This window comes from Pseudorca crassidens, chromosome X (assembly GCF_039906515.1).
Source record: "Pseudorca crassidens isolate mPseCra1 chromosome X, mPseCra1.hap1, whole genome shotgun sequence".
Taxonomy (NCBI): domain Eukaryota; kingdom Metazoa; phylum Chordata; class Mammalia; order Artiodactyla; family Delphinidae; genus Pseudorca; species Pseudorca crassidens.
Genome location: NC_090317.1, coordinates 74,874,920 through 74,889,664, shown reverse-complemented (window position 1 = coordinate 74,889,664; position 14,745 = coordinate 74,874,920). Strand labels below are relative to the sequence as shown.

Here is a 14,745-nt window from a genome sequence, read left to right as displayed (position 1 = left end):
CCATAAAATTCACTTATTAAAGTGTACAATTAAGTGGTTTTTAGTATACTCACAGAGTTGTGCAACTAACATCACAATCTAATTTTAGAAAAATTTTACAACCCCAAAAAGAAATCCTTTGCCCATTACTAGTCACAACATGCCCTGATCCTCTCCCCCAGCCTTAGACAATCACTAACCTGATATACCTAGTTTGTTTAGTGTTTTTAGCATAATAAAGTAGTGGACTTTTTAAAATATCTGCATCTATTGATATAATAATGCTTTTTCCCTTATTCTAGTTATTTGGTATATTATACTATTACACTGACAGATTTTTAGATGTTAAACTAACTTTGCATTCCTGGAATAAATTCCACTTGGTTATGGTGTATAACTCTTTTTATATGTTGCTGGATTTGGTTTTGCTAGTATTTTGTTGAGGATTTTTGCATCTACATTCTTAAGGGAATTTGGTCAAGAGTTTACTTGTGATATCTTTGGTTTTGGTATGTGGCCTCAGAAAATGTGTTAAGAAGTGTCCTCTTCTAACTTTTGGAAGTTTGAGAAGGATGAGTATTAATTTTTCTTTAAAGGTTGGAAGAATTCACCAGTGAAGCCATCTAGGCCTGGGCTTTTCTTTGTGGGTAGTATTTTGATTACTAATTCAATGCCTTTATTTGTTATAGGTCTACACAGACTTTCCATTTATTGTGGAGTCAATTTTGGTAGTTTGTGTCTTCCTAGATATTTGTCAATTCCATCTAAATTATATAATTTATCAGCATACAGTTTTCATAGTATTCCCATTTATTCATTTTTTATTTTTGTAAGTTTGGTAGTAGTGTCTCCTCCTTCATTCATACTTTTAATATTTTGAGTCTTTTCCCTCTTGTCTTTGTCAGTCTAGCTAATGGTTTCTCAATGTTATTTTTAAAAACCAAATCTTGATTTTTTTTTAATTTTCTCTATTTTAAATAGAGAAAATAGATGTTCCTATTCTTTATTTCATTTAGTTCTACTCTAACTTTATCATTTTTTTCCTTCTATTTGCTTTGGGATTCATTTGTTCTTTTTCTAGTTTCTTAATGTGGATGGTCAGCTTATTGAATTATGATCTTCTTTTCTAACGTACGTGTTTAAAGCTATAAATTTTCCCCTAAGCACTGCTTTTGGTGCATCCCATCAGTTTTGGCATGTTGTGTTTTCATTTTTATTCATTCCAAAGTATTTTCTAATTCCCCTTGTGATTTCTTCTTTGACCCACTGGTTACTTAGGAGTGTGATATTTAATTTCCACATATTTATGAACTGCCTAAATATCCTTCTGCTATTGATTTGTAATTTCATCCCACTGTGGCTACAGAACATAATTTGTATAAATAAATATATTCAGGCAAGTTTTGTGGCCTATCAGAGGGTCTGTCTTGGAAAATGTTCCATGTGCACTTAAGAACTGTATTCTGCTGTTGTGTGGAGTGTTCCACAGATGTCTGCAGAAGATCTACTTGGTTTATAGTGTTGCTCAATTCCTCTATTTACTCACTGAGCTCTGTCTAGTAGTTCTACCCATTATGGAATGTACAGTATTGAAGTCTCCAACTATTACTGTTACATTACCTATTTCTCCCTTCAATTCTGTCCACTTTTGCTTCATGTATTTTGGGGCACTGTTGTTAGGTGCATATGTTTATAACTTGATATCTTGCTGATATATTGACAGTTTTACCATTATACAATGTTTTTGTTTGAATGTCATAAAAATTTTGTCTTAAAATATATTCTGATGTTTATATAGCCATCCTAAGTCTCTTTGGTTACTATTTGCCTGGTATATTTTTCTATCCTTTCACTTTCAACCTATTTGTGTCTCTGAACACAAAATGTGGCTCTTAAAAGACAGCATACATTTCAATCAATTAATCCATTTTTGATCAATTTATCCACTTTGCCAATCTCTGCCTTTCTACTGAAGTGCGTATTCCATTTACATTTACTATTACTGATAAGATAGGATTTATGTCTGCCATTTACTTTGTTTTCTAGCTGTCATCTTTTCCCTCTATTTTTCCATTACTACCTTTTGTGTTAAATAGATATTGTCTAATGTACTATTTTGATTCTTGTGTTATTTCTTTCACTATATATTTTTTAGTTATTTTCTTAGTGGCTGACCTCAAGATTAAAATTACAATATGGCTCAGATTAATTTTAACTTAACTTAGAAAGCATACAGAAACATTGTTACCATATAATTGCTTCCTCCATATCCTTTGTACAGTATTGCATGCATATTTCATTTTTATATATCATAAGATCAACAGTTTTATAACTATTATACAACACAGCTGTCATTTAAACCAAATAGAGAAGAAATGAGTTACTAAAAAACAGACAGTTATAGTGTCTTTCATATATACCTATGTAGTTACATTTACTGGTGCAGATTTAAATTACCATACATCATTCTTTCATTTCATCCTGAAGGACTCTCATTAGTATTTCCTGTAAGGCAGTTCTGCTAGTGACCAATTCTCAGTGTTTTTTTGTTTTTGTTTTTTGTTTGTTTATTAATTAATTTATTTATTTTTGCTGTGTTGGGTTTTCATTTCTGTGCGAGGGCTTTCTCTAGTTGTGGCAAACGGGGGCCACTCTTCATCGCGGTGCGCGGGCCTCTCACTATAGCGGCGTCTCTTGTTGCAGAGCACAGGCTCCAGATGCGCAGGCTCAGTAGTTGTGGCTCACGGGCCTGGTTGCTTCGCGGCATGTGGGATCCTCCCAGACCAGGGCTCGAACCCGTGTCCCCTGCATTAGCAGGCAGATTCTCAACCACTGCGCCACCAGGGAAGCCCCAATTCTCAGTTTTGTTTTGTTTTGTTTTAATTCTGAGAATGTCTTAATTCTCCCTTTTTTAAAAAATATTTATTTATTTACTTATTTGGCTGCGCCAGGTCTTAGTTGCAGCATGCGGGATCTTCAGTTGCAGCGTGTGGAATCTTTAGTTGCAGCATGCAGGCTCTTAGCTGTGGGCATGCGGGATCTAGTTCCCTGACCAGGGATCGAACCCAGGCCCCCTGCATTGGGAGCATGGAGTCTTAACCGCTGAACCACCAGGGAAGCCCCTCCCTTGTTTTAAAAGAATAGTTTTGATGAATAAAGAATTCTTGATTGACATTATTTTTCTTTCAGCACTTTGAATATGTCAGTCCACTGCCTTCCAGTCTCCATGGTTTCTGATGGGAAATCAGCTCTTAATTCTATTGAGGGTTCTGTTCACCTGATGAATTGTTTTTCTCTTCCTTCTTTCAAGATTCTCTCTTTGTCTTTGGTTTTCATCAGTTTGACTATAATGTATCTAGGTATGGATCTTCTTCAGTTTATCCTACTTGGAGTTTTTTGAGCTTCTTGGATCTGGAGATTAGTGTTGCACATCAAATTGGGGGAGTTTTGACCATTATTTCTTCAAATATTCTATCTGCTTTTTTCTATCTTTCTTCTCCTTCTGGGACTCTCATTACGCACATGTTGATACACTTGATGGTGTCACACAATTTCTGGGACTCTGTTCATTTTTTTCTTTCTTTTGCTTAGATTGGATAATCCCAGACTGGATTATCTTCAAGTTCTATGACTCTTCTGCTAGCTCAAAACTGCTGTTGAACCTCTCTAATGGATTTTTCATTTTAGTTATTTTACTTTTCAACTCTAGAATTTCTATCTGGCTCTTCTTTATAATTTTTATCTCTTTATATGGTCTCTTTGGTGAAACATTGTTCTCAGGCTTTCCTTGTCTCTTTGGTGAAATATTGTTCTCAGGCTTTCCTTTAAATCTTTAGACATGGTTTCCTTTAGTTCTTTGAATATATTTATATTAGCTGATTTAATTTTTTGTCTAAATTCCAACATTTCGGCTCCATCAGGGACAGTTTCTACTGACAGCTTTTTTCTTGTGTATGAACCATACTTTTCTGTTTCTTTGCATATCTAATCATTTTTTGTAGAAAATGGGACATTTTAGACAATGTAATGTGGTACTTCTGGAAATCAGATTCCCCCAGGTTCTGTTGTTATTGTTGTTTTTGTCATTGTTTTTGTTGCTGTTTGTTTGTTTATCATATTTCTTGGACAAATTCTGTAATGTCTGTATTCCTTGTAGTGTGTGGCCCCTAAAGTCTCTGCTTGGTTAGTTTAGTAGCCAGCTGGTAACTGTTCAGAGATCTCCTTAAATGTCTTGAACCATTAAGTCTTCCACTTTTTTCTGAGGGGTTCTGTGTGCATGCTGGGTCATTTCTTCAACACTCAGCCAAGCAGTTTATAACTCTGCCTCAAGTTCAGCCATAGGAGAGAAATTGGGGCCCTCTCAGGTATTTTCTAGGTACATGCACAGCCCTGGGCATGCACATGGCCTTCTAGATCTGCTGGAATATGTCAGAGCTTTTCAAAGCCCCCAGTAGACATCTCATTCCCCTTTTATGTTTTTGGCCAGGATTTTGCTTGCCCTGACTGGTGTCAGTTAGTCTAAGTCACCTGTGATGTTAAACACCTTGGGGTTAGAACTTTTCCCACTTAGCTAACTCTAAATCAGATGAAGTAATGAGAAGCTGTGTGAATAGGGCTTTTCTAGGTAGCTTTGAGACAGGTTAGATAGTGACAAGACTATAGGTCTGTGAGTCTTTGAGGAACTACAAACCCATTCTTCTCCCTCAGATGCTAAAGGCTACTGGTTTCCACAGCTACTATGGTTATGGGGCTGTAGGTTTTCAAGGCTTCCACAAAGCTCTGGAGAAGGGAATGGGAGGCAGGGTAAGTTAAAATGCCACAAAACTTGCTGTTACAAAGGTTCAACATGTTTCCATCAATAACCATTCTTCAGATTGTTGCAAGCCTTTTGGTTAATTTACAGAGTTCTGAGAAAGTTGATTTTGACAACTTTTGCCAGTGTCCTTTTTGCTTTTATGGAGGAGCTGATTTTATGAGGTCTTTAATTTACCATTCGCTCCAAGTACTATCCTAAAGAAATCTTGCCCCAGTGTGGCTGAGAATTTGCCCACAATGAACACATTCCTGTGGAAGCAGAAGTTGAAAAAAGCACCAGGAAAATTCTTTTTAAAAGGTAAGCAAAAAGTTGCCAGTTGTTGCCTCTAGTGTGAAGAACTGGGGAACTGGGACACAAGAGGAGGACCTTTTGAATTTTGTACCATGTTCATGCGTTACTTACTCAAAAAACATTTTTAATATACTTATAAAAGAAGAAGGAGGGGAGTTCCCTGGTGGTCTAGTGGTTAGATTCTGGGCTTTCACTGCTATGGCCCGGGTTCAGTCCCTGGTTGGGGAACTGAGATCCCACAAGCCGCACAGCACAGCCAAAGACCCCAGGAGATATACTACACCCTATTTCTGACAAACTCGCCATTCGCTTAAAGAATCTTGCTCATTATCAGGGCCATTAACTACCACAGTAGTAAAACAGATAGCTTTGATTTAGGAACTCTTCCTTCTCAGTTTTTTTTTTCCTATGGACAGTTGCATCTCCACAGTCTAGCTCATTTTTCCCCCGACAAAGACCCACTTTATAACATGTGATAGAATATATACCATATCCTGAACTTCTTCATAGCTCTTCTCACAACTGTAATTCAATTATTTAAGTGAGTAATCAGATGTTTAAAGTACGCTCCAAGAGGGCAGAGCCCATATAAGCCTTATTCGCCATTATATCTCCAGTTGTCCAGTTGTCTGACACATAGTGGGTGCTTCGTAAATCCTTGTTGAATTAAAATTAATTATTTTTACAACATGTAAGGCTTTAGCACTTGATACAAGCCCAATAACGTATCATGAGGGCCCTCCACCCCACTAGAAAAAAAATCAGCGCAAGATTTCCAGGATACTCTCCTGGAAAAGCATGTATCTTTCCAGATCATCGTGGGCTTTTAGGAAACTTCTATAGTTACTGATTAGAGAAGCAGGTGCCAGATTAAACAGAAGTTTTGGGTTATGCTTTTAAAAAATGATGCTATAAAAATGAAGCTGAAAAGTAATTTTCCTTCATAACTCTTAACTCTGAAAAACTTTTCTTAATAAGATCAAGCCATAATCTTCCCTACCCTACCCCTATACCATTCACCATCCATAAAAAAAAAAGAAAAAACCTACCAGCTTCTTGTAAGTGGTCACACTGAAAGGCTGGCTTGGTTCACTTTTCCACCCTAGTCCCCACAGCACTCCAGTCCAGCTACTCTGGAATCTGGTCTTCTGAGGACCTTCTATGAATATGGTAATATTGCCTCCACCAAATTCCATTTGACACTGCTTCATATCTACTAACAGCAGTACCCTACGACATACTCATTACATTGATCTGAGCGACTCTACAGAATATCTAAAATACAGTCTTCCCTCATTATGTGTGGGGAATTGGTTCCAGGACCCCTGTGGATACCAAAATCCACAAATATTCAAGTCCCTTATATAAAATGGTGTAGTATTTGCATATAACCTACCCACATCCTCCTATTACTTATAATACCTAATATAATGTAAATGCTATGTAAACAGTTGCTAGCATGTGGTAAATCAAGTTTTGCTTTGGGAACTTTCTGGAATTTTCGATCCCCCATTGGTTAAATCTAGAGATGCAGAACCTGCAGATACAGAGAGCCGATTGCAACTCCATGTCCTCCAAGTCACTGATTAACTATCACCAGGATAATGACAGGATATCTGCTGACTGAGAATATATATTACATCACCAACTCCTCCCTGCACACCATAGCACTACACTCAGTCCAAAGGGATTAAAAGCTTTGGTCTCCCTCACTATAGAGCTATTCAGGACAGAACTGAAGGACACCAGGTTGGCACCTCTCAAGAAGCATTCACCAAGCAGATAATCAAATAGGCTAGCATGATTCAAGTCATCTACTCACACTGGACATATCAGTTGGATTTTCCCTTCGCCCACTCTCCCAGAGTAACGATGAACTGGCTCCAAAGTTTACGATGGAATCAATTTAGGTTGCTTGACTATTTGTGCAAGACAGTGGCAGCCCAGAAAACTGAATGAGAAAGCCAGGAGGAACCCTAAAGCTCACTGACCAAACTTCTAATTTTAGAAATGGGAAAACTTAGGTTTGCAAAACTAAAGACTTACTCAGAGTCATACAGCTAGGAAGTGGCACAGTTGGAACTAGTACCCAGGTTCCCTGTGTGCAAAGCTAGAGATGGCTCCACTAAGTATATTCAATATCAAATTTGCCTCAAAGACCCATCCTTTCAGAAAACCAATTACTTACCGAATAGATTCCCCAGTTGCCAAAGCAAGAGCTGAAAAGGTACCCTAAAAAGTATCCTTAACGTAAACATCTAAAACTCTTGTCTTTAAAAGTACAGAATGTAAGAAAGTGACATTTTTGCATTCTTTTAAGATATAAGTTTTCATTAGTCCAAGACAGCCTGTGTATTTGTGGTTGTGCATGTGTATGTGTGGGCTTAATGATAAAATTCCTTTTTTCTGACATCTGTTTTATACATATAAACATACATACATATAAAGCATGTTATCCTTGGTTTTTGAAAGGCTATTTTAAAATTTTGTTTAAATTTTTATATTTAATTAATACTGTCAACATACTAATATAATGGCAAAAATTTATGTAGGTATAAATTAAGATCCTATAATGAGGTTACTCATTCCTTTCCCAAATGGTTAAACTACAATATGCAGAAAAAAAATCATGGAATGTTAGATCTGAAAGTGGGCTTATAGATCCCCTACCCACCCTCACCTTTGGGCCCCTCACCAAGGGCCCCAGCAAATGACTTACCAAGGTCACAGACCCCATTAGTAGCAGAACCATCACCATACCCATCATGTCTAGGTTTTTTTTCCCACTACACCATCATTCTGCCTCTGTTCATTTGCAGCATCTAGTGTGTTTCCCCAGAGAAATCTCTGTCTGGAGACTATCACCTTCCATTTTCCTAGCCCATTAGAATCCAAGACTCCTAGACTGTTAGAAGTAGATCATCTAGCTCAGGAGTTGCAACCTGATTGAATCCAGGCTGTAAACATATTTCATTTAGCTATCACATTTTTAAAGAAAGCGAAGGCTTTTTTACAGGGATGAGGCTGCTGTATTTTACCCCAATCACTCCAGCCCTATTAACCCACTTCCAATAGCTTCATGCTTTTCTGTTTTCTCCTTGGCCACTGACAGCATTTGGGCCTGCAAACCCTGAATGCAGAACAGGCATAAGTAGCAGCACACCAAAGTAAAATTAGTTGATGGAAAATGTGAAATATGGCATTATGTTTTAGCAATAACTATATTCACTGCCTTACCAATAAAAAAATCCATTTAGGTTAACTACTCGTATCAGAGGTCTGCAAACTACAACCAATGAATCAAACCCAGCCCACGGCCATTTCTGTATGCCACCGCCCCAGGTGAGCTGAGAATGGTTTTTATATTTATAAACAGTTGAAAAATTCAAAGGAAGAACACTATTTTTGTGACGTGAAAATTATGTGAAATTCACTTTTCAATGTCAATAAATAAAGTTTTATTAGAACACAGCCACTCTCATTTCATGTACATATTACCTATGGCTGCTTTCTCACAACAATGGCAGTTAAATAATTGCCACAGAGACTGAATGGCCCTCAAAGCCTAAAATATTGCCCTTTACAGAAGAGGTCTGCTGACCCCTGAGCTATATCAAAGAAAATTTAAAGTTCCTAATAAACTGCGAAAAAGTCACAAATATTTGTTTAGAATTGGAACATCTTACACATCACTCTCAGATGAATCTTCCTAAAACACAGCTCAGACCATGTCTCTCTCCTACCAAAAATGTTTTTAATACTCCCTGCCTATAAAGAAAAGTCTGAAGTACTTAACAGGTCCTGCACAGTCAAGACCTCAAACTTCCATTCCAACCTTATCTCCCAAACTTCTCTTCCTGCACCATATATTCCAGATGACTTGAATTATTTGCTATCCTTTTACATTCTCTATGTCATTCCTACTACATTAAATGCCCTGTCCTGAATACAGTGCAATGCAGTAAAATAAGCAGGGCTTTTAGAGTAAGGTCTGAGCTCTAATTCACTCTTGCCCTTATCAGTTGAGAAAGTTACTTAATGCCTCTGAACTTCAGTTTTTTCATATATAAAGTGGGAATAATAATCCTTGCCTCATAAGGCTCTTACAAGATTTTAATTCCTGGCATATAGGAACAACTAAACAAGTGATAAGTGTTATTAATTCTGTCCAATTACAATGCTACTTCCTCCTTTGCTTTTCCTTGTCCTTCCACAGGGAAATGACCTCTCCCTCTAATGTCGCATACCATGGGGTCCACCTGTCTCACTCTATGGCTCTGATCCATATCTACTCCCTTATATGATGGTGATCTCTACATATATCTTACCTCCCCTACTAGTCTTGGACCTCCTTGAGGGCAGGATCCCATCTGTGACTTACTCTGTCACATCTGTGACAGCCCTGAGAACAATGGCTTGAATTTAGTATGTGCACGAGTATTTACGGAATGAATGATATGTGTTCTAAGCAGAGGCTATATCACTTGTTCTAAATAATACCTAGCCTAAGTGCGTAGAAAATATTCAAACAACACTAGGGACCAAAGCTGCCTATATAAAAACAAAGAACAAACAGAAAAGTGTGCAGTATATTCACCTTTAAGAGTGCCAGTGTTTTTATTTTTCACTGGCTTAAGTTATAATCACCATTTTGTACTCCAACAATTATGAATAGATCACATTTAAGGGGGGGAGGGAATGAATCACTTTCCCAAGGAAGACATATTGAACATTCATAACATCAATTACCTCTAAGCACAAATCTATCTAAGAAAATGTGAATATCCAAACAGGACCTATATTTATAAATTAATCATCATACACAGTTGTGACTAAAACCTTATCTAGAGCTCTGTACAAAATCAGACACAAGCACGAAATCAAGTTCCAACTAGCTTAACAACTTTAACAAAAACTGCAGCTGGTTTTTGTGGCATGATGCACTAGGTTTCACTGGTTCCTAGAAACACTAGCCAGTTGATTTGACGGTCAATTTAATAAGTTAAATAAAAAGGTGCCAATAATTCTTCTTTACTTTTAATGCCAGACTCCAAATGACAAAATGAATCCACACACATGTATACAAAATTAATTGCTGAGACACACCAATGTAGGGAATGACATTTTCCAACAAGATGACAGCAAAAAATATGTTTCCAATTACTTCTGCTTATGTATTTTCCTTTAGAAATCTACCGAAAAGTACACATTCACCAGCAGATATATTATTAACCTGAAGATGTATTATCAACAACTTACAATATTTAGCCGTTTCCATTTACAAAATACTTTCATAATCCATTAACTCCTTTGAGCCTCAAAGCAACTCTGTGAGGTGCGTATAATTACCCCCATTTTATATATGAAGTAAATGATTTGTGCCTTCTTATCCCAAAATGGTGAAGCCAAGATTGTAGCCCAGGTCTTCTAAATCCACTTCCAGTGTTCTCTCTTCCTTTTTCCTCCACACAAAGCAAGAGTATACCTTTGTTTTGCGTCTACCTCACTCTCAAAAAGTCGCCCAGCTAGCCCAGTGTGAGGAAACAGAGTGGGAGTATAAACATTACTGTGGTCAAGACAGTGGGAAACATCCCACCTTTGCCTCTAGCTAATCACATTTTTAGAATCACGCAACTTAAAGGAAAGAAATGGAGTGTGGGTTAGCTGCTGCGTTTTATTTCCTAACTGTCCTATTTTTGGCTTTCTATATATACTCAGAAAGGCAAAACCACCATAAATATCAAGAAGCCCCCTGAACCAAAATAACTCTTGGATCTTTTGCCCATACGCAAAGGTTTAAGCCTGCATAATTGTTGACTCTTACCACATTTAATCTCAGAAAAGGAAAGAATAAAAACCGCAACTTGCCCCTCACTTAGAAAACTTTTGCCCTTCCTCAAATATTTTACTGAACTGTTTATTTTCTCTTAAGAATTTTAATCTCTCTGATACTCCTCAGCTGATCATTTTTTAGCACAAACACTTTCAGCTTACCCTAAACTTCACAAAGCCAGTCCCTTCCAGGGGCTTAGATGAGCTTCATTTGACTATGAATACTGCACCAAGCAGTTTACTGAAACAAGTAAATAAAAAGAAAATCCAAACATTCCCCCTTTCCTTTCAGGAACCCCTACCTTTCTAAGTACTTTTGTGGCACAACCTGCATATCTTTAACCTCTCAATGAACTCTATTAAGTGGCAACACACCCTAAAGCCTGGCCTAAAGTTTCTAAGGATCAGCATTTCAAATACCCCATCTTTAAGGTGCTGCCAAGAGTTAACTCTTGTTCAGACTGCAATAGGACAAACCATTATATGATCGAATTCAGTCAAACAACCAGCAGGAACTTGGAAAACTTCTATTCTGACCAAAGTGGGCAGACAACATATGCAGGGAAAGCACAGACTCCAAGGGGCAAATCAGGAGAGCTGCACAACAAATACCCCTGCGCTGCGGCTCCCAAGCCTTTCTCCCTGCTCTTGGTTGGCTGCATTTGCCTTAAGGTCCCCACGCTGGACCAGACACAGTATTTGTGGGATAAATCCACTCAGAAAAAAGTTATAGGCATACAGAATATATTTGCCAGTGACTTTGACTTTATTTTTCATAAACATCTTTCAACCAAGAAGAGAAAAAATGAATTATATAAACCCATTCACTAACCTCCATTCTTCTGGGTATATTCTTTGGCACAATGGATTGGTTTGCCTGCACTCTTGTTGGGGATGTTTATTATTCTTTCTCCTACTCCAAGCCTTCTGCCAACTAGCAGAAATAAAAACTCCATACACAGTGGGGAAGCAGGGGAGGGTCCCACAGCTGTTAACCGTGACCACTGGGAAAGCCAAGCTAGGTGAGGTTCCTTCAGCCAGATAACTCCCAACCTGAGCTCTCTACTATGCTCCCAGGGGGCCGGGTTCCTCCTGCCAGGGACTAGGCAGGTCTTTGTTCCACCCTCGAGGAGAATTCAGTGGCATGTGAGGTCATTTAATAATTCTGAACTTACACAGACCTTGACCAAAACCATAACTCAGTAACTTAAAAGAAAGAAATCACTGGGGCAAAGGTGCTTTCCTTAGAAAATAACTTGCCATCTGAAATTTTTTTATTACTGCCCCCATACTTACCTATAGCAACCAGAGGCCAGGCAGGAACAAAACCCTGACTCAAGCTGCTGGCCTGAATTCCCAATTCTCTAGGAGGTCCTAGGGCAGTTCCTCAGTCAGCTTGGATGTCCCTTTGCCTCATACATGGGTAGAAACATGTCCGACAGAACAAGCAGACTGTCCCTTCGGAAAAACAGTCTGACAAGAAAGGATAGTTGCAGAACAAGACGGTCCCTGGGACAGCTACAGATCCTGTCTTATAAAGCCAAGGACACTAAAGGGAAAAGCCCCAATTCTAGTTGCAGCCACCACCTTCCACTTCTACTGACCCCACTCCAAAGTGTCCGGAAACCCATTCGCCTCAGACACCTGGGCTGAGAATCACCCTAAATCCCCACTTTCCCCGTGGTGTGGAAGAGCTCAAAGGCCAGAGCCACTGGCTCGAGGAAACTGCTCATCGAAGCCTTCCACTTACTTCTCATTGCGCTGATAAGCGCGTTGCCGTCTTTGATCACGTCTTTGATGAATTTATTGGTCCTCTCCAGTTCCTGCTCATAACACTTGAGCCTCTCGCGGAAATCAGGGCTGTCCAGGTAGCAGTCGCTGAACTCCAGCGGGGGGTGCCCCATGGTTCTGATGGCGGGGATTGGAAGGAGAGAGGAAAGACACAAAGACCAAGAGCATCAGTGGCACAGTACAGGGAGAAGATGAGGTGCGCAGAGTGCAGGACCCGCTCAGGAAGCTGTAGCCTCCCTCCCTTTGGAGGACAGGTACCTGTTCAGATGAGATTCCTGGGGACAGCTGGCTTGTCTGTACCGGAAACGGGCGGCCTGGCGATTGCTTCAGGTGACTGGGAGAGCTAACTAACGCAGTCGGATCCCGGCGGGGTGCTCCCTAGCAAGCAGCTGGCCCCCTAGTCATCGCCCCCCTGACAGGCGACAGAAACTGCAGCTCAGCTCTCCTCCGGAGACCGGCCGGATCCTTCCCGAGCAATTGTAAACGTGACACTTCAGCCCGCCCAGGGTGTGGGCGGGGGTGAGCGCCGGGGGTGGGAGGTGCCTCTCCTTGCTCCCAGCGGCGGAGCCAGCTGAAGATTTCCTTTGCCGAATTCCGCGGGCAACCCTAATTGCACTGTCCCCTCCCCCTTCTTAAAGCCAGCGCCTCCGCCCTGCCCCGGTGAAGCCCTCGTACCGAGCCTGGGGACTTGGGTTCCTTCAGCTGTATCTTACTTGCACCCTAGGGTCTCGTTACCGGAGTCCTCCGTCTCCCAAAATTCTTCCTGGGCCAAGGGAGCCGGCCTGCTGTCCTGTTAAGCTCCGGAAGGGTTAAGACGGGGCGGCAATGAAACGTAGCCTTCCTCCAAAGACGCCCAAGCGGAAAGAGGAGGGCAACAGCGCGACGCACAATAGCTGCAGTAGCCCGACGCTTCCCTACGGAAACTGGGGAGCAGTCAGCGCCCTAGACTCCAGCTGGAAAGCGTGGCGGCCTGGGAGATGTAGTCTTTCCGTTTCACGCCCGGTGACTCCTCCCTGCGATCTCCTCACCACCCCGCCAGGGCGGTGGCTCTCGCCGAAAGGCATTCCCAGCCCTCCCCAGCTAATAGCTGTCCCGGCCCAGCCTCAAGGGGCAGGTGCACCGCACTAGAGTCTACCTGGAAAGCTTCCAAAACTGGAGCGAGCAAGAACCCGGGAGGGATCAATTGTGGGAGGCTCTCTCTCACTTCTCATTGTTTGGATTGTTTGTGGGTTTTCCTTCCTTTCTTTCTAGACTCCCTCTGACCAACCCACTTCTTTTCCTCTTCCCTTTCCCATTTCTACAGGTCCTAGAGCTCTAATTCCCATGGGCCTTCTACCTGAAGGGTTGATTCCTGCCCTTGGATCTCCATGTTAAGCTCAGAACCTCCTGCCAGAGAAAGGGAGGCAATAACTAGGAGTTCATTTTTCCCTGAATAGGACCTCAATACGTGGTTTTTGTGATCCAACTCATCACATCGGCTGTTGATTAAAGCACATGATTTTCCATATGTAAGTGAAAAAGCTATGAAGAGGATGTTATAAATTGTCTTGCAGCTTCCCTGAGAGACTTCTTGTCCATTGTCTATTGTAGAACTGGGGCTACTTTTACAGGTGGCTGCCTTGAGACTAAGAGTAGCTAGGGGCTGGAAAATAGTGTGTACACGGGCAAGAAGATTCATTTTAATTTTGGAGAAGTGTTTAGATTACATTGCCCTGTGAAGAAAGCCAAGAAAAGCCAGAACTGAAGAGGATTGTAAACAGAGTAATAATGGCTACCCCACCTGTGTTAGTATCCTACTGCTGCTGTAACAAATTACCACAACCTTGATGACTTGAAATAGCACAAATGTATTATCTTACAGTGCTGGAAGTCAGAAATTAAAAATAGACCTCTGTAGGCCAAAATCAAGATGTCAGAAGGACTGTGTTCCTTTCTGGAAGCTCTAAGGGAAAACCGATTTCCCTGCCTTTTCCAGCTTCAGGAAGTTGTCTACATCCCCTGACTCATAGCCCCCTTCCTCCATCTTCAAAGCCAGC

The 14,745-nt window shown here is 40.4% G+C and overlaps 1 protein-coding gene across 5 annotated transcripts in view; it reads right to left on the bottom strand.

The window, feature by feature from the left end:
- The window catches only part of OPHN1 (oligophrenin 1), a 602,961-nt gene extending 589,231 nt beyond the window's left edge, over positions 1–13,730 (bottom strand). For 2 of the 5 annotated variants that reach the window (XM_067724252.1, XM_067724257.1), the window contains exons 1-2: positions 12,968–13,730; positions 12,669–12,826 (exon numbers count right to left, since the gene is read on the bottom strand). In XM_067724252.1, coding sequence (XP_067580353.1) covers positions 12,669–12,822 — 154 coding nt within the window. In that variant the 5' untranslated portion in view covers positions 12,823–12,826; positions 12,968–13,730. The remainder of the gene's footprint in view (positions 1–12,668; positions 12,827–12,967) is intronic. The other 3 variants (XM_067724254.1, XM_067724255.1, XM_067724256.1) reach the window with 3 other exon arrangements.
- Between the last annotated feature and the right edge of the window lie 1,015 nt (positions 13,731–14,745).